The sequence below is a fragment of the Phocoena phocoena genome, chromosome 16, assembly GCF_963924675.1.
Source record: "Phocoena phocoena chromosome 16, mPhoPho1.1, whole genome shotgun sequence".
Taxonomy (NCBI): domain Eukaryota; kingdom Metazoa; phylum Chordata; class Mammalia; order Artiodactyla; family Phocoenidae; genus Phocoena; species Phocoena phocoena.
The window spans coordinates 32,685,253-32,708,150 of NC_089234.1; the positions used below are offsets into that span (position 1 = coordinate 32,685,253).

The window sequence follows — 22,898 nt, forward strand, 5'->3', positions numbered from 1 at the left end:
ACTGACTAGCCTTGCACTTTACGAATCTCTTGAGGGTAGTAAGGGCTACCTCAGTAGACCTGAAACCTAATATTACATCTTCTCTGGAGTGAGAAATATTATTTTACAAGTTGAAGGCTTCCAGATGTGATCTTTCACATTCTTCCCAGAGGTGACACAGCCCTAGGCCATAGTGGGCAGTGAATGAACACTTTTTAGTTGATTAACTGGCACAAAAACATACCCCAAGTTACATTAAAGCATACTTTAACATCAATGAAATAATTTCAAGGTCACAAAACTAGTAAGTCAGAGGGTTTCTTTAAATACACTTAAATCTTGGAATTAGAACTATGGATATGCCTTCCCTTTCCTGGTAGGCATGTAAAGGGTAATTGTTTTGATTATGAGGAAGTCAACCAGGACAGCCTTAATAAACTAAATTATTTATGAGGTACAAGCACATAGTTCAAATGTGTGTGTGTGTATTCCTATTAGGACGTCTTATTTTTATACTCAAAGGCATTTACTTTAGAAGAAGACACAAATAGAACATACTTATTGCAGTAGAAGAAAATAAGTTGAAAATTTATTAGACCTTTCTATCAGAAACAGAGTATCCCCCATTTTCAAATAAGAATATTACATTTGTAGGGCAGTTTTTGTTTTCATATTGATATTCTATTTATAGTCTATATATGATGGATAACTTTATTTATTAATAGCTATTCTATACATACACATACTCAAACTGGTTAAAAATGAGCATTGTCTACTACATAATTTAAATATGGGTAACTATGCTTTGTCCTGGTAATACATAAATATTTAATCCTTTAATTTACAGACTTACTTAGGAACAATTTGAGAAGGAAAAATTGAGTTTAATGTACTAAATTTATTATATTGGCTGATACAATATGCACATTTGAAAACATTTAGCCTCCTTATATTGAAAAGTCCTCCCCTTGTCACTACGTTTTTTACTTTTTCTATTTCAGTGCTTTACATTACTATCAATTATCTTATCTCTCGCTTTTTACTTTATTGTGATTTTGTAATTTTTAGTAGGGAGTACAATGGAAAAAAAGAAACAACAGCAGGTGGATTTAGAAAATGTATTCTTGATTATTGAACTTAATAATTCTTTTGGCTGCCACTGCTATACAGAGTTGGTCCTGGGATTCTAACAAGGTTAATGGGAAGGAAGAGAAGGGGAACCAGATGGGAAGTAGAAAGATCTTGATTGTACTCAACTAGTGGAAGTCCCTGACAGTCCTTACACAGTCCCTGGTGTAAGCTCTCCATTTTCCATTTTGACACAGTACATCCTTGTAATCAAGGGCATACCCTTGCTTTTCGATGCTTCATATCAGAAAATGTTTCTCATTATTTGGCAAACTTTCCACTTAGTAGATGGACCATCCTCATTGGTCCTGCAGGCAGAAAACCAGGAATGTACTGACTGTTGGCTGTTTTTCTAGAGCCACCTGTACCACTGGAGGTGTGCAAGCTGATGGAGATTTCAGAGAGTTAGCAGAATCCTGTAGACTGTGGTAAAGCTGCAAGGCTGCAGAACTCTGACTAATCAACACTTAAGTTACCGATTCCTGACTTGTGAATGCCCTGTGAATAATGAAGAACGGGTTGCACATTTTCTCCTCCTATTCTCACCTATTGTAGGCGGCTCCAACCCTCATCTTGTAATCATAACCACTTCCAGGAGACAAGTTGACTTGGGGCACCTGCAGGTCACGTGAAAAGCTGTCTTCATATTTCTTTTTCTTTTTCAGTTCTTTCTAACATCTTAATGGACCTGGCACCAAAGACCTACAGAACATGTTCCTCCTCCTTTTTAAATTCTTCAGTTCTTTTGTGTGTGTGTGTGTATGTGGTAAAACACATATAACAAAAACTTCAGCATCCTTACCATTTTTAATATAGTTGAGTGGTAATGAGTGCATTCATAATGTTATGCCACCATCACCAGCATCCATCTCCAGAACTCTTTTCACCTTGCAAAACGGAAACTCTGTACCCATTAACCGTAACTCCCCACCCATACCCACCCCACACCAGCCCCTGGCAACCACAATTCTACTCTGTCTCTATGATTTTGATTACTCTAAGTGCCCCATATAAAAGGAATCATACAGCATTTGTCTTTTGCCCTCCTCCTTTTTTTTCTACCTTTTCCAACTCCATTTAATCCACTTCAGACGTGATCTCTCTCATGGAAGAAGTCATTCTTTTTGACCCTCTTTCTTATCCTTTCCCCCTGGGAAAAAAATTATAAACCCTACCCTGCCCTCCTTTCCCCTTCTTCATTCCATTTATAAGTCTCTCATTAAAAGAAAAGAAATAAAACTTACTGGGATAATAATTTTCTGAATCTTTCATGTTAGATATGAGTTTCAAAAGATAATTAACCATAACAACAGAACTACAGATGCCAACATCTAAAATCTCTGAAATGGCCCAAAGTTCTTTACAAAAGCTCCATAAAAGTTTCAATTTAACTCTACTCATCTTAATTAAAATTATTTCCCCTCAACAAGAAATGTCTTTTAACTCACTTGTATTGCTTTTCCTGGAGGCTGATTCTCAGTGCTCTAATAATTGTGTTTTTCTCTTTGTTCCATGGGAAGTGTGTAGATTTCAGCTGTGTTATGGGTTAAAGTGGTTTTTGAGGACTAGACTCTGGGAACCAAATCACAACGTTTAATACTGCTTCTCCAGGAGGGCATTCTAAGTTCCACACAGCTCCTGAGAAATGAACTTCTGGAATACAAGTCATTTATAAACTGGGGACTGAGTGTGTTACACACTTCCCACAGATTTTCATTGGTGACAGACAGCTGAAAGTTCTTGGCCTACTCAATGCCACAGGACACACAGTGAACAATAAAACAAGCAGAAAAGCACTGCACAGCAGCCAAGCATATCCTCTAGACCCCCTGCTGGAGTATACGACCAACAGAGCTCAAGACTCAACTAGTCAGTATGCTGAACCTACAGGTTCCATAAACACTCCATGACTTTGAACAGCCATGTGTGGGTTTTTTTTTTGACACATTATCTCTCACCGCATGTTAAAGAAATGTATGTTTCACTGTGGCACATATAGACTTTGAAAACCCCAGGGGACTGGGCACTGAAGTTGAAAAAGGTTTCCAAGAGAGCAAGTCAGAGCTATAGAAATTAGCTTGGAGCTGAAGCCAACTGGCTAGTTGTATTATTCAGCAGAAGCTACTAACAGAGGGATATCAGAAGCCATTAAAGAGCTGCAAAACAGAAAGTAAAAGAAACTCCCAACTCTTGCATAAAACCCCCATTTAAAGATAACATATTAGCTGATGATCCAACGAGTCTCAGAGATGGAAATGCTGATAGGAGTTCTGATCTGAATACAGACAGGCAAAGAGCAATTGAGATCAAGTTATTATCAGGGCAACAGACACCTTAACCAGTGGCCTCCTTTTTTCTCCCCAAAGGTCTGTGTAAGACTGGAGGCAGCCTGCCTTGGTTGGGGAGCCTGGAGATCTGCCCTTTTGCAATTAATGGGGAAGAAACAAAGTGGCTTTTATTGACTTCTGTTTGTTTGCGGCCAAGCCATTTGTCACATGGAACATTAACTCTGTCTTCAAACTCTTTGAACACTTAGAGCCATTTCCACATTATTTGGCATTTAACTCTCTGCAGTCTATTCTTTGAACACTTGCTGCATGCAAATGTGGCCTCCTCATTAGGGTCACAAACAACCTAAAGGGGAGTAAATTCACTTGTACTTTATTAGGATCTCCCATAACACCTACACACTGCTGGGCACAGAGTGGGTATCTGATCAACACAGCTTGATTAACTCACAGGATAAGGTCCTCACACAGAGTCACAAGCACTGAAGCAATGCCAACTCTACATGCTAATCTCAGCCCAAATTCCCAGGAAGAGCATTGATGGAGAATGTAAGCTGTGCAGTTACCAGGAGCCGCATTAGAGTAGGGAAATCTTGAATCCTATGTACAGGGGAAACTGCCTACTACCTAGAGACTGCAAGTTCCTTGAGGGCAGGGGCTATGCTTTGTTCCCTACCCAGCACCTAGTAGGGGCTCAAAAAACATATGCTGAATGAATGAAACACATATGAAACCAAGTGTCTCCTCTTTAGTCTCTTGGATTAGTTGTCCCACATTTTGTGTTTTTCTTCATTCATTCTTTATAACCAATCCACAAAAGTGAAGGTGACTCTAGAAAACAAATCAACATGGCACCCACTCAGGTGTGAACCCCCTCTAGGGCTCGCCCAAGGGGTGTTGGGAGTGGGGAGGTTGAGGATCAAGGAGGGAGGCCACTGGCCTGATAATCGTAGGTCTGGGGCTTGCTGTGGAGGGACAAGAGCTGCTCTCCTTGAGAGAAGTGGCCGGATGTCAGATTGAGCTCTTGGCGGCCCCCAGGCAGTGGAATGCTGCTCTGCGTGGTCCCCGTCTGGCTGGCAGCTTCCTGCCAGGGAGGACTGCCAAGCGGGTGGTGACAGCTGTGTAGTGCACAAATCTCCAAGGTTCTTTGGTGCACTGCCATCTCTGACTTGCCTTTTTGCTACTTGTGGGAAGTAGCTGGGAAGTTCTGATCCCATTTTCCATTGGCTTTCATTTTTCAGCAGGACACCTATCTTATCTTTTAAGATGGGAGTCACTGGAAGATGGCCTTTAGCTCTGCTGGTCAACATGAACCTATTGATTCTGTGTAGAAACGAGAACTATATTCCACTCTGTTTTGAATGAAACGGTTGGTTTTCACTGTGGCCACGTGACTACACTTGTTTACAAGACTTTTTTACAATAATTGACATCTGTCATAGAATACCACTAGGAGAAACCACCTATCTGGATAACTTAGAAAAATTAAAGATAGCCTTTTGGCTATTTTTTAAAAAGAAATTTCAATATCTTAATGCTTATTATTTGGAATGTTTATACCTTAAGGGATTTTGATAGAGGACTATCTTTTTATATATTCTCTTAAAGCAGCTATCTTTTCTTAAAGTTGCTGATACGTGGACTCAATTTTCCATCAGGAGATGCAATAAATGTTAACTTAGATTCTTTTCTGCATTCAAAGATGAAAAGTTAAAAGTGAAATTTCAGACATTACCTTTCAGCATCATTCGTCCGGTGGATCCTCCAAAAGAACTGAGAAGGCTACTTCTTGCTCCTAAAGATGTGGTGGCTTCTAGCAGAGAGCCGGTGATGTACTGAGATATGGAAGTCCTTTGGAGGGTGGCACGATACTCACAAACAGTGTCTTGGACACATTGCTTTAAGCACGGACCAATGCTAATCCTTTCATGGGCTGTCTCGGAGGCTGGGAGCTTTGTGAAGAAATGGAGAAGAGATCTAATTGTCTCTTCTGTTTCTTCTCCCCTTCTCACTGCACTGTAGATCTGTGAATAGCACAAAGTACAGGAAGTATTAATCTAGTTTCTTAGAAAAGCAAATTAACTTGTTGACAAAATGCCAAGATGACTTATTAAGAAAGAAGGCTCAGTCGCTCTAAGTGCAAACACTTGTGAACACTGGACTCATGCATTAACCTGAACATTCTACAGACACCATTTATTTGGGAAAACTATGTGTAGTTATGAAATGGGCCATTCAAACAAACTTGCTATCAAACAGAGCACTTACAACTTGTACGAACCAAAAATATATTCAGCTCAAATTTCTTCTCCTCCTCAGCAGAATAAAGCTCGTCTAGCGGGACAAGGGCAAACCTTTCCTTTTTGTCCTCCTGGATCCTCCTGAGTGACTCTCCCAGATCTATCTCCAAGGAACACTGCAGACTGATTCATGAGGAATCTTCCCTCCATGCTCAAAATGAAGTAAGGATGAGACGGTTAAGGGACAGGAGAACATCTACATTTCTCTCTCGGGCATAATCCTTCAATCTGTCACCTTGGATCAAAGTCTTTGAATACTTTTTCCACATCCAATGAGTTGACAGATCCTGCCCACTTTTCCTCCTTCGGTCTCTCCTTCTGTCTCTGCCACTATCCTGATTTCCTCTTTCCCTCATCATCTGAATTCACCAAGAATTATCTCAAGGAGATTGGATTATCAGGACAGTCTCCCAGCCATAATTCCAATCCATTCCAATACAGTCGTTCAACAGGCATTTATACAGATCTGTTCTGCGAGAAGCACTGAGATAAAAGATGTGGGGCATGTACAAAGAGTAACACACCTCTTGTGCTACAGGACTTCACAATCTAATTTAGAAGATAAGACCTGAAAATTATGAGGTTTGACATTATTTCTGGGAGGTTTGGGGTTTTGTCAAGGTCTCTGGGAAGCCAGAGCCTTCTGGGTAGTGTATAAGCGACAGGGAAGACCGATAACATGGGGTGAGTTAATCCAGCTTTCTGATGGTGGAATAAAGGTTTACTGTATTGTGTTGTCTCCATCATGTCACTCTGAGCACCTTGCCTTGGTTGACTTGTCATTCATTCATTATATCAATGTTTATATACCAGTTATGTGTCAGACCTGGGTAAGTAAGACAGCTTCTCCCCTCAAAGAGTTCACAGTTTAATAAGGAAGGCAGATAAGCAAAAAGCTCATAGTAGGGTGGAAATTGAGGTCACCCCCTCTGTTGATACCAGTGAGTGGCCAGGGAAGGGAAGACCCTTGTATGCCCTCCAGACCCTGCATGCACCCTTGTGATGGTGCACACTCCAAATCTCACCTTAACTAGAGCCCTTGGGTCCTCAAAATGACCCCTGTTGAGCTGTGTTGAGTCCTTATGAGACCCTAGAATGTACCCAGAATTCCCCCTGATATTCAAACTGTGCTGACACCCTAACTAGAGCTCTACTCGGCCTTCCTCTGCCTACTGGTATATACTTGCTACTTGAAGGCAGACTGCAGATTCTTTAGCTTTAATTCTCTGTCATTAAATTTCTGGTGGCCAGTGTGGCCACAGAGATGGTGTGCTGGGACAGAAACAGCCCAGGTTTGGGGTCAGGTATATGGGATGCCTTGACCAGCCAGAGAGGATACTAATTGCCCCTCCTTAGAGATGGGGATTCATCTGGGGATTCAGGGGATTCACCCTGATGATACATATAAAGTGCTCAGTGTAGTGTCTAGAAACAGCACCCATTACTACTGAGCAGGAAGAGAACGGACTCTATCCTCAAGAATCAGCAGGTGCCCGTTTAACAACAGAGCACAGTCGATGAAATTCACTGTGACGGGGTTACGCCCTTGCTCTTAGGTGCTGCTGGATAATATCCTCCTAACCTTATTTGGGTGTATTGTGAGGACAAATGGGGGTAGAGAGCTGCAGAGCTCAGGATGTGATTTTCTTCTCTCAGCTCCAAATCATACAGGCGATCCCCAACACACTAAGTCTCGAGACAGTCCTTCAGAGGTAAATGTTCTACACATTCAGGGAAAAGAACCCACTGTGAGATTTGATAGCTAAAGGATTCAGAGGGAAAGAAGATTTGAGCTGTGCCTTGGAAGACAGGCATGGCTCTAATTGGGGCAGCTGGGGGAGGCAACTCACATGGTAAGTAAAGGTGAAGAGGCTGAACAGTGAATGTGTCCTAAGGACAGTGCACAGAGCAGGTATTAAGAGCAGGGAGTGAGTGTAGGGAGATAACTGGGAAACTGGAAAGGTCAGTTGGCCTGATAAAGGAGAGCCTTGAATGTCAAGCAAAGAGGTTTAATCCATCAGAGGTGGGAAACCGTTCGCTCTTTTGCTTGTCTATTTGTTTGTTTTCAGCAGAGGAATGATCCTAAAAAGGTTTTATTTTACAAAGACTAACATGCTGTTGGTTCCTAGTTGCCAATGTGTTGACCCACTTTCTTTACTTGCCAAGCTGCTCCGTTGGCTCATTATGGCCACACTCATTACCCGATGTGTTCCAGATTCCATCCCATGCCTTCAGAGAGTCCCAATGTCTCATTCAGTCCCTTATCGATCTTTCCCAAAGTGTCTTCCTCAAATCATTAGACCTAGACGAACTGCATGAAATAAGGACTCCTTGATCATGGAAGTTTGAAAAACTCAGTATGTATTTCTACTTTTGAAGACTTACATTCCTTATTAAAATATTAACAACAATTAAAAGGGTCAGAGTAAAGAAATCTATTTTATTTTGTTTAACTGAATGTTTTGAGTATTTCTCATGTTATTTGACCATGGATTTTTGTTAAAGAACATAGCCTGCGAATGTAGCATTGTATGGAATAATTTGCTCTAATCCAATGGCTGTTTCTTATTCTCATGTCCTTGACCTCTGTGGAATCTCTGAAATAGACCATCACCCAGATTTCTCGAAGTCCTGCCTCTCTTATCATTTCAGTGCTCCATCTTTGCCTTATACTTATTTTTAAAAATTAATTAATTAATTTTTGGCTGCGTTGGGTCTTTGCTGCTGCACGGGCTTTCTCTAGTTGCGGTGAGCGGGGGCTACTCTCCGTTGCGGTACGTGGGCGTCTCATGGCGGTAGCCTCTCCTGTTGTGAAGCACAGACTCTAGGCACGCGGGCTTCAGTAGTTGTGGCACGCAGGCTCAGTAGTTGTGGTGCATGGGCCTAGCTGCTCCGCAGCATGTGGGATCTTCCTGGACCAGGGATCAAACCCGTGTCCCCCGCATTGGCAGGCGGATTCTTAACCACTGCACCACCAGGGAAGCCCCTGCCTTATTCTTATTAAAGGTTTCCTCCTCAGGCCCTTAGGACAGCTGTGATACAACAGAGAGATGCCAACAAGCATCTAATGTAGAGGGTCAACAATTGGCTGGTGAACCGTGGGCCACGTTCACCCAAGGGACCTGCTTCATTTGACACACACCGTTTTAAAATCAGGAAAGTTTATATACACATCTGAAGTTAGAGCATCATCTGAAAAATGGAACAATCTGGCAACATTGAGCATTTCCATGAGTTCTCAGGTTAGTGTCAGTCCCCATCACTCTCTAGTGAGCACACCTGGCCAATTATCTGGTCACCATTAGTATATGTGTTTGTGACACTTGCTTTAATGGGATATCGATATGGAGGTAGATACATACAATAAACCTGTACTGAGCTCCTCCAATCTGTCCTCTGTGTGCTCTTGCCTGTGCTGGTTTCTGAGAATACAGAGAGAAAGCCATGGCCTCTACTCTTAAGGGCTGCTGCAGCTCACCTCCAACATATATAAATGTTATGTATATACTAAGTAATTGTTCAGCATTGCTATCAGCTGTTTCCAAGCCCTCAAACTTGTCTGAAGAAATAAGAGAGGAAGAGCTCCCAGAATAAAGCTCTGAGCTGCCATCACTACTGCTAACACCCCATCCACGAAGAATCAGAAAGATAGCTAAGGTTCTACCACCATCTGGACTAAAACATGTCATTCATATCAATACCGGATGAGCTGAATTCAAAGTGCTTGTTGGAAAAATGCTGAAATATGGATGAAGTAGTGGTAGATATGGCAGTGCTCAGGGTACATGTTAAAAATAGGCTATAACCTCTTATTAGATCACCCAGTTAAAAAAAAGAAGCAATTGTGGAAAATCCCATATACATAGAATGGGAAGAGGAGGCAGTATAAAACAGTAATTATGAGTGTTGTCCTAGAGTGTTGGTTTGAGTCCTAGCTCCTCTGCTTCCCAGCTGTGTGACTTTGTATAATTTGCTTTCCCATTCTGTGCCTCAGTATGCTTTTCTCCAATAGGGGCATATAATAGTAGCTGCCCCATAAAGTTGTGGTAAGAATTACAAGCTTTTTTAAAAAAATTTATTTATTTTTGGCTGTGTTTGGTCTTCGTTGCGGCGCACGGGCTTTCTCTAGTTGCTTCGAGCAGGGGCTGCTCTTTGTTCCGGTGCTTGGGCTTCTCACTGCGGTGGCTTCTCTTGTTGCAGAGCATGGGCTCTAGGCCCATGGGCTTCAGTAGTTGTGGCTCGCGGGCGAGCATGGGCTCTAGGCCTGCGTGCTTCAGTAGTTGTGGCTCACGGGCTTAGCTGCTCTGTGGCATGTGGGATCTTCACGGACCAGGGCTCGAACCCATGTGTCCCCTGCATTGGCAGGCAGATTCTTAACCACTGCGCCACCAGGGAAGCCCCAAGAATTACAAGCTTTAATAAACAGAGTAACATGATTGGAGCAGCCACTTAGTAAATGCTCAACAGATATTGGTTTTTATGATGATGGCGATAAGGATGATTGTGGTAGACTAAAAAAATGGCCATAAATTATTTCTTTCATTAATTGCAGGCCAGTCTTGTGGTTTGCTTAACCAATGGGAATTTAGTAAACGTGTTGCAAGTGAAATCTTGTGTGTTGGAGCTTGCTCTCTCTTGCTGCTTTTGGGAATTCTGAGACAACTACCATGTGGAGAAGCCAGAGCTGGCTTGCTGGAGGATGAGAGACCATGGCCCAGTCACTCCTGTCACCTTTGCCAACAGCCTGCCAACAGGCAGACGCATAGTGAGTCCATCCTAGATCCTAGATCATCCAGGGGCTAGTCTACCTGCCATCATAGATATATGAGAGAGTCTAGCAAAGATCAGTTCATCCAGACGAGGAGAACCACCCAGCCAATTCACAGAAACATGAGCTAAATAAATGATTGTTGCAAAGGTCACTATGTTTTGGGAGTGCCTTGTTACACAGCAAAAGTTAACTTACATAATGATGATATGTTGGGCACAATAATGAGTATTTCCTTGCATGAGATTTGAATCCACACACTAGCCCTATGAGACTGATTCATTTCGCAGATGGGGACAGTAAGCCTACAGAGGTGGAGAAACACAGTCAACTTTACACAGCTAATAAGAGGCTGAGCCAGGGTGGAAATTGTGTTTGTTCAACTCTGTAGTCCGGCTTTACCCATTGCATTAAACATGGTCACACACCCAAAGCCCCAACAGTGGGATTCAAGAAAACATCATTATTTGGCAAGAGTTTTAAGTGATGTTAACATTGCCATTGCTATTGTTTTTATTCATGATAATTCCTTTCATGATCATCCTAAATTACTTTGGAAAACAGTCAAGTTATGACTAATGAATGATCAAATATGTTTCCTTTATATGGAGATTTATAGTTTTAAATTACAAGATAAAAAAATATAAACTTTATCTCACTTGATTAATGTGGTAATAGAAGCTGCTGAAAACTAGAGACACTACTGCCCTATATGGGTCAATATCCTTTTTGAGATAAAATCAACACGCCACAACAAGGCATCTAATCTTGCTAAACAGATGTGTGTCCATCCATTCATTCAATAATTGACTTATATTTATTGAACGTATACATTGTGCCAAGCCCAGTGACTTGGGGATCCAGCAGAGAGCAAAAAGAGCTTTATTTTAGTGGGGGAAGGCAGACAATAAACAAGTTGACCAAATAAGTTAATTAAAAATTGCAGACTCTTTTAAACAGTCAAGATATATTTTGGATATGGACTCTACAGGACTTGCTGAAGTCATTGGGAATGAGGAAAGGAAAGGAGTCAAGGTTTTTATAGTTTGCCATTGTGGAGTTCTTAGAAATTATAAGATTTATACATATTTTTTAGATTCCACATATAAGTGATAACATACAGTATTTGTCTTTCTCTGTATGCATAGGGAATATAGCCAATATTTTGTAAAAACTTTAGGGTACAATCTATAAAAATATTGAATCACTATGTTGTACACTTGAAACGAATATAAATATTGTAAATCAACTATACTTCAATAAAACAGATTTATATAGAGAGCTATAGATCAATGTTGCAAACAGTGCCCCTCATAGCACTTATGTTTAACCACCACTGTGAACTGTGAGTGGATCCTCTCCCTCGAATTATACTACTCCCATTATAGCAGGTGCTGTGTTTGAGCAGAATGACCTTGATATTATGCTGTTACTTGCAGAAAAGCAAGCGATACTTAGACAACACTCAAGAAAACATTTGAAGTTCCTTGTGACTCAAGAACCCAGCACTGGGACATGGAGTTCAAACCCAAAACATAATAAAACAAGCATCCAAGGCTGAAGAGAGCTGGGTAATTCAGAAGGAGCGCACTGAAAGGCATGAAGCAGCCAGACACACTGTGTCCACAGCACTCACCCAGGAGGAAAGCTCCTTCCTCTATACAGCCAGAAAGGGCTTTGTCTTTACTTGACTTCTACTGGGGTCAAAGGGATACTTGACAAGGGGAGTCAATTTTGTACTTGTTCTGTTTCAAAAGCTATCTTTCTAGGGTCAGAGCTATGGAAAATCATGCTGTTCCAAAATCTGATGGCATATCTTCTGAAATCTTTCAGCAAGAAGGAGGCTTGTTACTTAGGTGTCCATTGACTCAATAATAATACTTGTAATCACTGCAACATTCACTGAGTGCTTAAAATGAAGCAGGCACTGAGCACTGAGATATGATTTCATTGAAACTCCAGAAGAGCTCTAGGAAGAGATCCTACTATTACCACCACATAAAAATAAGGAACTAATGTGCACACACCTGGGACTCTGCATCAGGACTCTCCATCTCTCAGCCAATGCTGTTAACCACCAAACCAAACAGAGAATCCTATACTACAATTGTCAAAGAAACCACTTTTGAGAGAGGGGTAATTGTAGTAATGATCCTGCCACCTCTCTTTATTGTCTGTCTCCTCCCTCTAGAATGTCAGCTTCATATGGACTTTATTTCCTTTTTCATTGCTCTATCTCCAGGGTCTAGAAGTGTTTGGCATTATAGCTTCTCAATAAATAGTTCTTAATTGAATTAATGAATGTCTTATATATCTTCCCCAAGAAATTGGCTAGAATTCTCTAGGTTTTTGGGTCATGACTTTACTGGACTCATCTGAACCACAGGTGACATTGCATTGTCACCTGTATTTGCTGAACACCAGATACAGAAGTCACATGAAATGGCACCAGTTCTTTACAAAACACTCAGAATAGCTGTAGCCAGATGAGGATCTGATTGCTACTAACCAAACGTGATCTGTTCTGAGAAATTTACCAATAGTTTAATACTATTGCCTTATCATTTGCTGTTTGGCTTAGAGTTGAGCGTGTTTAATTAGATCTAGTCTCCATCCTGATTTTTCATGAAAATGATGACTTGGAAGGATAATGGGGCTTAAAAAAAAACAAGATATGGATTCGCATATTGACTTTCCTAATTCAGGTTAATTCAACAAATGTTGAGTTATAGTTACAGAGACTATGGCAGATGCTTGAGAACAATGATTTAAAAAAAAAGACAAACTCTGTCCTGTGACTGAAACCCACCCCTTTCTCATAGGTTTCCTATCTTTAACATGAAGGGGTCAACTAACATTATCCCTACATCCCTCTTAGTGTTATTGTTTGATGACCAATACTTCTCAGCTTTCTTAAATGGGGGGATGGAGGATATTAATTAACCTTAATTTTAATGATAATTTTGATCATCATTATTCTTGAATTTGGTGTATAGTTAGGGTCTCCAGTTTCCTTCTTACTTATCAGTGTTCTCCTTTAATATCAGTTGTCCTTTCTCACTAGTGACTATATATCTACTTCTAATAGCTCTCTTATCCTCCCCATAATGTGATTCTTAAAGTAGTCTGAGCTGGAAAAACAAATAATCATATTTATTTGGACTGTGTTAACTGAGAGTTAATAGGATGGGTAGGAACATAGGAGCCTCCCACATGGAATCAAGTGTGAGAGCTGTGGTTTGCAAACCCCTTTAACTGGTCTCATGGGCCCCTTTTCTAACTTCTGGAATCCAGAAGCAGTGTTCTAGATGGTTGTTTGATTTCCGTCAAACAACTTCCATGCTGGAAGTTTGATTTCTGATGGATGTGTGTGTCTAAACAAAATGCAATGGTGTAAGAACTGCCAAATTTCCTGAAGCGTCAACAAGAACGGTGAGGCTGCCGTGGGGTGGCGGGTGGTAGCTGAGGCAGCTTGGAGACCCGCGTGGCAGGTAGGGATGGGGAGGAAGATTTCAGTAGCAAGCTGTTGCTTCCTTTGCTCTTGACTCTACATTCTATTCAAGTGTCTATGTGGAGAATTCCATTCTACTGAGAATATTCAGACCATGCACAAGACGCTGACCAAAGACAGCTACAGAGAGCCAAAAATAAAAGCTTTGCTAATGCCAGGCCAATGAGCCCGAGCTATGCCACCGGATTCTGCAGGACGTTAAGTCGAAACTTTATTACTGCAGAAAACATTTAAGAAGGAATGTGAGGGGATGTCCCTCACAGTTGATAATCTGGGAAGTTAGCGGCTGGAAATACCCTTCCACATAACTTCTTCCAGGCCACATTTACCCTTGCGTTCAGATTTTGCCTCCTTCATGCAGTCTTCTCCCAGCTCTAGCAAGAACTAAGCAGTATCTTTTCTGTGCTCCAATGGCCCCCATGCAAAACTCTATAGTGGCACTTCCTGTGGAGTGTGGAAGTCACTGCTTACTCCCCTTTCAGGCTGTCAGTTCCCCGGGGGGGGGGGGGGGGGGGGGGGGGGGGCAGGGGCATGTCTTTCCCCCCCCACCCCGGTACAATTTATTTATTTACTTTTACTAATTTTTGGTTGCTTTACAATGTTGTGTTAGCTTCCATTGCACAACAAAATGAATCAGCCATACACACACAGATATCCCCTCCCTGTCATGTCTTGTTCAACATCTTGTCCCCAGCAGGGAGCACATAGCTTAGCATGCTGCAGGCAGTGAAGGGAGGGGGCAGTGGAGAAAGAACTGAAGCCTTAGAGCCAAGTGCTCTAAGTGTGGTCCCCAGACTAACAGTAGCAGCATCACCTGGGAACTTGTTAGAAATGCATATTCTTGGGCCCCACCTCTGACCTACTAAATCAGAAACTCTGGGGTTGGGGCCCAGATATCTGTGTTGTAATGAGCCCTCCAGGTGATCTTGATTCCTGCTGAAGTTTGAGAACCTGAGATTTTACGAGACCATGTTACCTTTCATCTCTGACTGCACTTCTCATATTATCCATCCCATAAACACGCATGTCTATGTTATCTTCCTTCTAGAATGGGAGCTCCTGAGGGCAGGGGTGAAGTCCTATCGTCTCTATATTCCCCAAAGCCCCTAGCTCAGAGTCCAGCACAGGGCCAACTCAACAAATGCTAGTTGAATGAAGGGGCATCTCTTGCAGAAATTCCCTCTGGCTGTGAATGTAACAGGCCTTTCTGAAATGATGCTTCTGGCTTAATATTTCCAAAGATGAATCATGTCTGATATACTAATTCTAATGGGAATTACCATACAGATGAATCATATTCGTAATGAGAAAACCTGGCTGCCAAGGAAGCCTCTTGAAAAAAAATCAAATCAGGACAAATGGATTATGTTGGGAGGCTTGTGATGTCAGGCTGTGAATTAGGCCGACAGAAGGGATTTAATGGCCTGAACTACCAGGCTCCCTGCAGCTCTAAGGAGCAATAGGTCAGTTAATGAATCACATGGGGACAAAGCCCCTGCGAGACAAAAACAAACTTCCACAAATCCTGTAGACTGTGGTGCCCTGGCTCAGAGGCTCAGGGGCAGTGCTCTTGCTAAGCTGTGCACGTGGGAAGCTGTGAGGGAAAGAAAGTTCCTGGAGTCCTGTGGCCCCAGGCTGCTGTGTCCACAGCAGGTGGAGGAGACCAAGGCCACCCTGTATGGCCAGGTTGTTTGATCCTGGGTGGCAACTGGATCCCTACTCACCTCGTCCAAGCTTCTAACTTCCCCTCCTCCGCCCAACTGAAAAGGATCAGTGTTGCCATCTGTCTTGATGGCTCCCAGAGGCCCCTTTCTGCCTGGGTCATTGCTTCTGGACCAAACAATACTACATTTCCTTCCTCTACTCTTTGCCTGAAGACTGCCTGAGGCTGACCTCCTGGAACATTCTGGTCTGACCACCAAAGGTGGGAGAGCAGAGCAGACGCCTTAGGGTGGAGAGGAAAGAGCCTGGTCTTTGCGTCACACTGATCCTGTTGGACTCCTAGTGCCACCATCTAGTGGCAGTGGGAAAGCAACTTGTGTTTCTTTAATGGACGTTATCACATGGTTGTTATAAACCAGGATTAAATGAGAAAAGATAGCTGTGGGTTCTGCAACTACACAGCCCTTGAGTATCCAAGTGGTCATAACAGCATCCATGCCTGAATCTTTAGAGCTCTTGCTTGCCTGCAAGACCTGAGACAACTTCCTACCCTCAAAAGGTATCACCCCTCCTAGTTATTCACTGGTGGTCCCAAGGTTGTGGAGCCTCTTCTGTGCTCAGATGTAAGTTTGCCCAGCCTCCCGCATGTGAACTCATGTGCAGATGTCCGTGTGTTTTCTAGTCCACAGCTCCATGAACAGCCAGACTCTGAACTCAGTTTTGGGCTAGTGCACCCACTATGCTATAAGTGCAAAGCCTTATCACAGCGCTTATTTACACAGGTGGCATTCAATAAGTGGGAGCTTACTAATCCTTCTGGTTAATATGAGAGTTATAGTATGAGTCCTCTCTCACCTCAGGTTTCTTCCTTCCTCTCATTTCTCCGCTCTCTTCTTTCTCTCCAGGTTGCTCCTGGAGGTGTTTTCTCCAACTTTCTCTGGGTCCCCATGGCTTCTTCACTCAAATTTTTTATTCTTCCCCATGTTCATGTCTCCCACTTTGCTTTTTTACACTTTGTTTCTTCTTCTTATTCTTATTACTCCTATTCCATTTTTCCTTACTCTGTCCTGAACTTCCCATCTTCCTCACTCGCTCTCCTTGTCTTCCCTTTATCTCCATGGCTCATCTCTCTCCTCCACCCCCATTTTTTTCACACCCCCTTTTGATCTGGATCCTTTGAGCTTCAGTTCCGTGGGCAAAGGAAGAAGGTGGGAACAAAGGAGGAGTATTGACTAGGAGGATCTGCAAACTGAGACCATCCTCTAATTGTGAGTGGACAGTTGTTTGTCATTATTGAATGCACAGTGTTTCTTCTACCAGAAAACTGCAGTGCTTTAATTCTTGAAAGTCCCTTCTTTGATGGGAGTTAAGTAAATGGTCAATGGAGAGGAGCTAGGGACATTCCTCCCCCACATCCCCAAAAAACAGGAACGCAGTAGTTGAGACAACACTGGACCCACCCTCAGCAACAGGACCCAATGTAGGCTGGCCTTGCTTAGTTGAGCTGGCTGCAGGCATGATGGCACCCACTTCAGAGCCTCATGCTATCAAGAAGACTGGAGAGCTGTTTAGAACAAGCAGTACAGACTCCCAGGTTTCATCCGAGGGTAGAATCAGGCTTAACAGCCAGTTAGTGAACATACATCAGGCAGAGCAAATGGACTAGGTAGCAATGGGTGGATAGAGACCACCAGGTCTCCAGGAGCTGGAGTCGCCATGAGCTCAGTCAGGTCACGAGGCAGCCTCGGGAGGGCCTCAGGCAGGGGCGCTCACCCAGGGGAATCCTCTGAGAAGCTTGGACTGGCATCCAGTGCAGACATGGACAAAGTCTCTGGCTACACTTTAATTTCTGAAGGGGAAGAAATCTATGCCTACGAATATCTTCCTTGTTTGGACACCATTCATTCATTCACTCAACTAATATTAACTAAATGTGTACTTTGTGCCAAATAGCATGCCAGAAGCTGGAGACAAAATGATGAATGAAACTGTTTTTGTCCTCAAGAAAGTTACAAGTATCAGGGGAGGTAGGCCAGAATGTGGGCAATTCTATTACAGCATGTGATTCTGCAATAGTGTGACTACAAGGTGCTTCAGGAACACAGAGGAAGGTCATAGAAGGTCACAGAAGGTTTCTCCTAGAAGGTAACATCTAGACACAACCTAAAGATAATAAGACTTCGCCAGGCAAAGGTGAGGCCAGAGTAAGATAAGAGAGAGGAAAATGTTCTAAACAGAGGGAGTCGCATGTGCAAAGTGGCTCCTATGGCTGGAGCTAAGAGAGTAGGCAACGAGTCTGGGGAGATAAGCAGGGTCCTTCTGAGTCTTTACAAGTGGTTGCAATTCTAGCCCAGAACTATTTCCTCTCACAAATATTTTCTAAGCTAATTACCATGGAAGTACGTTCAATAGAAAAAAAAAAAAAGGTTTACATCTAGAGGGTTATATCTCCTATGCCTGGGGACATCCAACACCCCTTTAGGGGTATCATGCTAAATACTAAGGATGCAACAACAAACATGACCCAATCTCAGCTCTTAAGTCACCAAAGGGACAGAGATGATCACTTTTAAGATTTCTCTTTTTAAAAAAATGTATTTATTTATTTTTGGCTGCGTTAGGTCTTCGTTGCTGGGCGCGGGCTTTCTCTAGTTGCGGTGCCTGGGCTTCTCATTGTGGTGGCTTCTCTTTTTGCACAGCACGGGCTCTAGGCGCGTGGGCTTCAGTAGTTGTGGCACAGGGGCTCAGCAGTTATGGCGCACGGGTTTAGTTGCTCCTCAGCATGTGGGATCTTCCTGGACCAGGGCTCGAACCCATGTCCCCTGCATTGGCAGGCGGATTCTTAACCACTGTGCCACCAGGGAAGCCCCTAAGATTTCTTATAATGTGGTGGTTTCCTTGTTATTAATAAAAACCGAAAGGAAGGGATGAAGTGCCCAACATACATGCCAACATGGACTAGGAGAGACCATGGATGGACTTCATACCCACAGTGTAACAGTGACAGAGGCATCCCTCTGGGTGGGTGGCAGGTTAAGACTTTTCCTGTCTAGTTGGAAGTGTGGAGACAGAGATGGGAAGGCTCTGAAGGAACTGTTGCCTTCCTCTCTACCTTTGGAAGATAGCAGTGGAAAGGTAGGTCTTCAAGAAGTTTCCAAAATATTGGGAACTACAAAAAAGTAAACAGGTGATGGCATTAGAATTGTACTCAAGTTCATGGGAAGAGTCAGGGACACTGTCTATCCCCCAGACAGAGAACTTCTGTCCTGTTACAGAGGCTCTCAGCTACTTGCACATCTGAGCACATATGTTCAGCAGTAAGATTATACAGAGAAACTGAAGGTCAAAGACAACAGTTCAGGGACTTCCCTGGTGGTCCAGTGGGTAAGACTCCATGCTCCCAATGCAGGGGGCCCGGGTTTGATCCCTGGTCAGGGAACTAGATCCTGCACACTGCAACTAAAAGAGCCCGCACACCGCAACGAAGATCCTGAGTGCCACAACGAAGACCGTGCGCAGCCAAATAAATAAATAAATATTAAAAAAAAAAAAAAAAAAAAGACAACAGTTCAGAGGGCTCAAGAGTGTGGGAAAGTCGTCACCTCCCACCTCACTTGTGCCTACCCTGTAGCCATATAAAAAAGCTATGGTTATCCTGGGCTGCATTCCAAAGAACTCCATGGATATCATTAAAAAAAGAAGAAAAGAGGAAAAACCCTAAAGTTGATCAAAACTGAGGGTTACAGTCATATTAAAGAAAAAAAGGCTTCTAATTTACATTCCAAAAATAAGGCATTTTGGCCCTTACGTTTTGTCATTTAAAAAGCCTGTTCTGTTGTCTCTACTGAGCTTAAGGCTTTTCTTGGCTATCAAAACAAAGAGGTCTTTTGTTGACAGAAACAGGCGACAGTGTTTTGGTAAAAAGATTATATATAGAATAATGGTATGAAGCTCTATTGTGTGAAAAGTAGACTTAAGAGCTCTCCATGTCTCCAGAGTCTCTGGGTTTCTTGCAACAATCTTAAATACTAGTGTCCTTCACTTTGAGGGAACCCTAAACAACTGGACGCAGTCATGGTTTTCTAAGACTTTATAAAGGACACTACGCAGATGCGACTACACGTAACGAAAGACAAAGTCAAAAAACAGTATACAGCTGCGGCCAACCCGCCTGGGATCAACCATCTGTGGGTGTCCCAAGATTTTCTCTCCTCTGTACCCTTCATGATTACAGTGATCCATGGTATGTTGTGCTGGATACAGCTGGAACTCACGAAATATTTCTTGAATTGATTTCAGCCGGCTCTCGGTATCTGTATTTACTGGACATTACCAGTGTATTTACTGGACATTACCAGTATATCAAGGCAGGGGCAAAGATGATGCAGCCAGCATTTGGCATGAGTCCATGCCTGGGGGTGGGTTAGAGGGGAGGGTGGGACCACCGAGGCTCACTTCCAGCAGAGCAGGTAGGAGCTGACGGAATGTGAATCGAAAATGTGAATGTAGTGCTGAGTCGAAGAAGGGCCCTTTGGTGGGGTCACACTCCATGTAAAGCCTAGACATTTCTGCAGCTTCTTCAGACATCCGTGGGTGGGTGCCTTTTCAAGATCAAATCAGGCTTCAGCTGGAGGTTTCTATGATCCATGGCCCACGAGCCAGACCGCCTTTTGTTCATTGAGAAGCTCATTCCCTGTGTTCTTTCTTCTTTCAAAATCTTGTGCCCTCACTACAAGAACCCCAACCATGCTCAGCCATCTACTTTATGTGCGTGAAAGAGAGAGGAAGGGAGTTCTATCTGTTGTGCTCATGATGGGAGGAGAAGGACCACATACGGGGACCCAGCACGGGGCCTCAGTGATGAGCAGACCACAGAGGACTCTCTCAATGCTTCCTTGTTTGTGATCCGGTAGTGACCATGATGTGCTAGAAAACAGGAGGCAGAGGCACTGGGGTTGAAGAGGAAACAGATTCTCGAAAACAGGCTCTAGAAAGTCAGGGCTGCAGGGATGATGTCAGAAACTCTTTCTTTTCTTTTGATGCCCTCCCTCCAAATTGCTCCCTGTCAGCTCTTCACCTTGCAGCCATGGAGAAGCTAAGGCAACTTCTTTTAGGACATGGAATATATTCTGTGTTAGGAAGGAGGGCGTGGCTGTCCCTGGCTGGGTTAACTCTGGTTTCCATCCGTCCCCTCCAATAGGTTTCAGCATCTGCTTTTCCACCTTCTGCCCTGTACACACTCCTAAGAATTCTTAAGACAGACTTGGCAACCTTTTCCTACCAAAGCCACGGATCCTTTCCCCACATCGAAAATCAATCAAAGACCACACACAAAGTTAAAAGGGAATCATAGTATTTTTAGATGTAAGACATAGAAAATAAGAAAAGCCAAGAGTGGTATGCAGAACATGTATAGCTGAAGATAAATGTGATCTACATTGTGAACAGTTAAAAAAATTGGGGTGTGTGTGTGTGTGTAGGGGAGGAATTTGGCAAGAAGAGAATCATAGATAAAATTCTGAAGCTTGAGATGCAGACAGGAAGGCAAGGGCAGGAGGAAAAGAAGCACGGATGGTGTGTCTGAGGTGAGCATGCTCTGGAGACACCTGTGGTTCACCCTGGTTTTGGATAACAGAACAATTATCACCCTGCATCCCTACTCTGCGAAGTGCTGGCTGATTAATCAATGACTCACCTCTGCTTCATCGAGTGTCTCTTGCATGATCAGGGATAGCTGGGAAAGCAGGGCAGGTAATTGGGAAAGTTAATTAATAGGACAAGACAGGGCTTCCCTGGTGGCGCAGTGGTTGAGAATCTGCCTGCCAATGCAGGGGACACGGGTTTGAGCCCTGGTCTGGGAAGATCCCACATGCCGCAGAGCGGCTGGGCCCGTGAGCCACAATTACTGAGCCTGCGCGTCTGGAGCCTGTGCTCTGCAACAGGAGAAGCCGCGATAGTGAGGGGCCCGCACACCACGATGAAGAGTGGCCCCCGCTCGCCGCAACTAGAGAAAGCCCGCACACAGAAACGAAGACCCAACACAGCCATAAATAAATAGGACAAGACAGGAGATAATAAGTGAGAAGAGGGAGGTTCAGGCACCTGGGAACAGGCTGATTTCACTGGGATGTGAGCGGCCACTGCTTGCCCAGTATCATGCAAGGGCAAAAAATTAGGGCGTAGCAGAGTTAACCTATTGTGAGGTCTGAGGATGAAGAAATAAGGAAAGAACAGCTGCACTGTGATTATCTTGATTACCTGGGGTGATGTGGAGATTATCATACTAGCAAAGCTACCTGTGAGTGAGGTGCTACAAGGCTTGGTATAAAAATCCAAGCATGACAGAAGTCAGACCAGGGAGAGATCATGGAAAAACCTTCACTAAGGAACTAAGCCCCAAGACACACAGAGTTGGGTTAGGAAGGCAGAGAGGAATGTGTTCATGGGCATGAAAAGCTGCTGGCTCTGAAGTGCAGATGTGGATTGAAGATCAGACTGTGGGCCTGAGGGTCTGGATGTCTTTCCCTCCTCTGCCCCTGTTGGCCACATCACTGTCGGCCCCCATGTGCCCCAGTGGGAAGGAAGAGAAAGGCTGGGAAACCCAACTTGCTCCTACTTTGCAGAGAGTGAGGGGGTCAAGAGAGAATAGGCTTTTCCTTCCCCTTCAGAGAGTTTGCCTCTTCATCCAGGAGGCTTGATGCCAAATGTCCTAACATTCTGGGCTTGAGGAGTGCCCTTGGGCTGGGACTTTGCTAACACAGCAAAGAATCTACGGTTCTAAGGCAGGTCCTACGGAGGCCTTCAGTTCCCCCAGGTCATTGTGACTTCTTTTTTGGTGGCTGCTCTCCAGTGGCTATCAGAGGGCCAGGTGGGCTGGCAGGTCCTGTGCTGTGCCCACCACATACCCAATGAGATGCAAGGGACAAGGTGGTGCTCAGACATTACACTCAGAGCTGCTTTTAAGTAGACCCAGAGAGACACCAATTCAGACACACTCATACCTGTGCACTGAGAAGACTCGACATGGTCTTACTTTGACTCAATGATCTTCAGTGGTGCCCACCCCATGGTATTGAGATGCCTTAGCACGGTCGTGAGAGCTCCTCAATAACCTCTCCCTGTCCATCCTTTTAGCATCATCCTCCATTATTATTACCCTACCTGAACCCACTGTTCCTGCTTACTATCCATCCCCTCAGCACACCCAAGCCCTCCACCCCAACATCACCTTGGATACCTTTACCTTCACATTCCTATCAGAG

General features: G+C 43.6%; 1 protein-coding gene across 2 annotated transcripts in view; it reads right to left on the bottom strand.

Annotated features, from left to right (window-relative positions):
• The window catches only part of PLCE1 (phospholipase C epsilon 1), a 273,926-nt gene that overhangs the window by 156,119 nt on the left and 94,909 nt on the right, over positions 1–22,898 (bottom strand). For both annotated transcript variants that reach the window (XM_065893739.1, XM_065893740.1), the window contains exon 2: positions 5,131–5,419. In XM_065893739.1, coding sequence (XP_065749811.1) covers positions 5,131–5,419 — 289 coding nt within the window. The remainder of the gene's footprint in view (positions 1–5,130; positions 5,420–22,898) is intronic.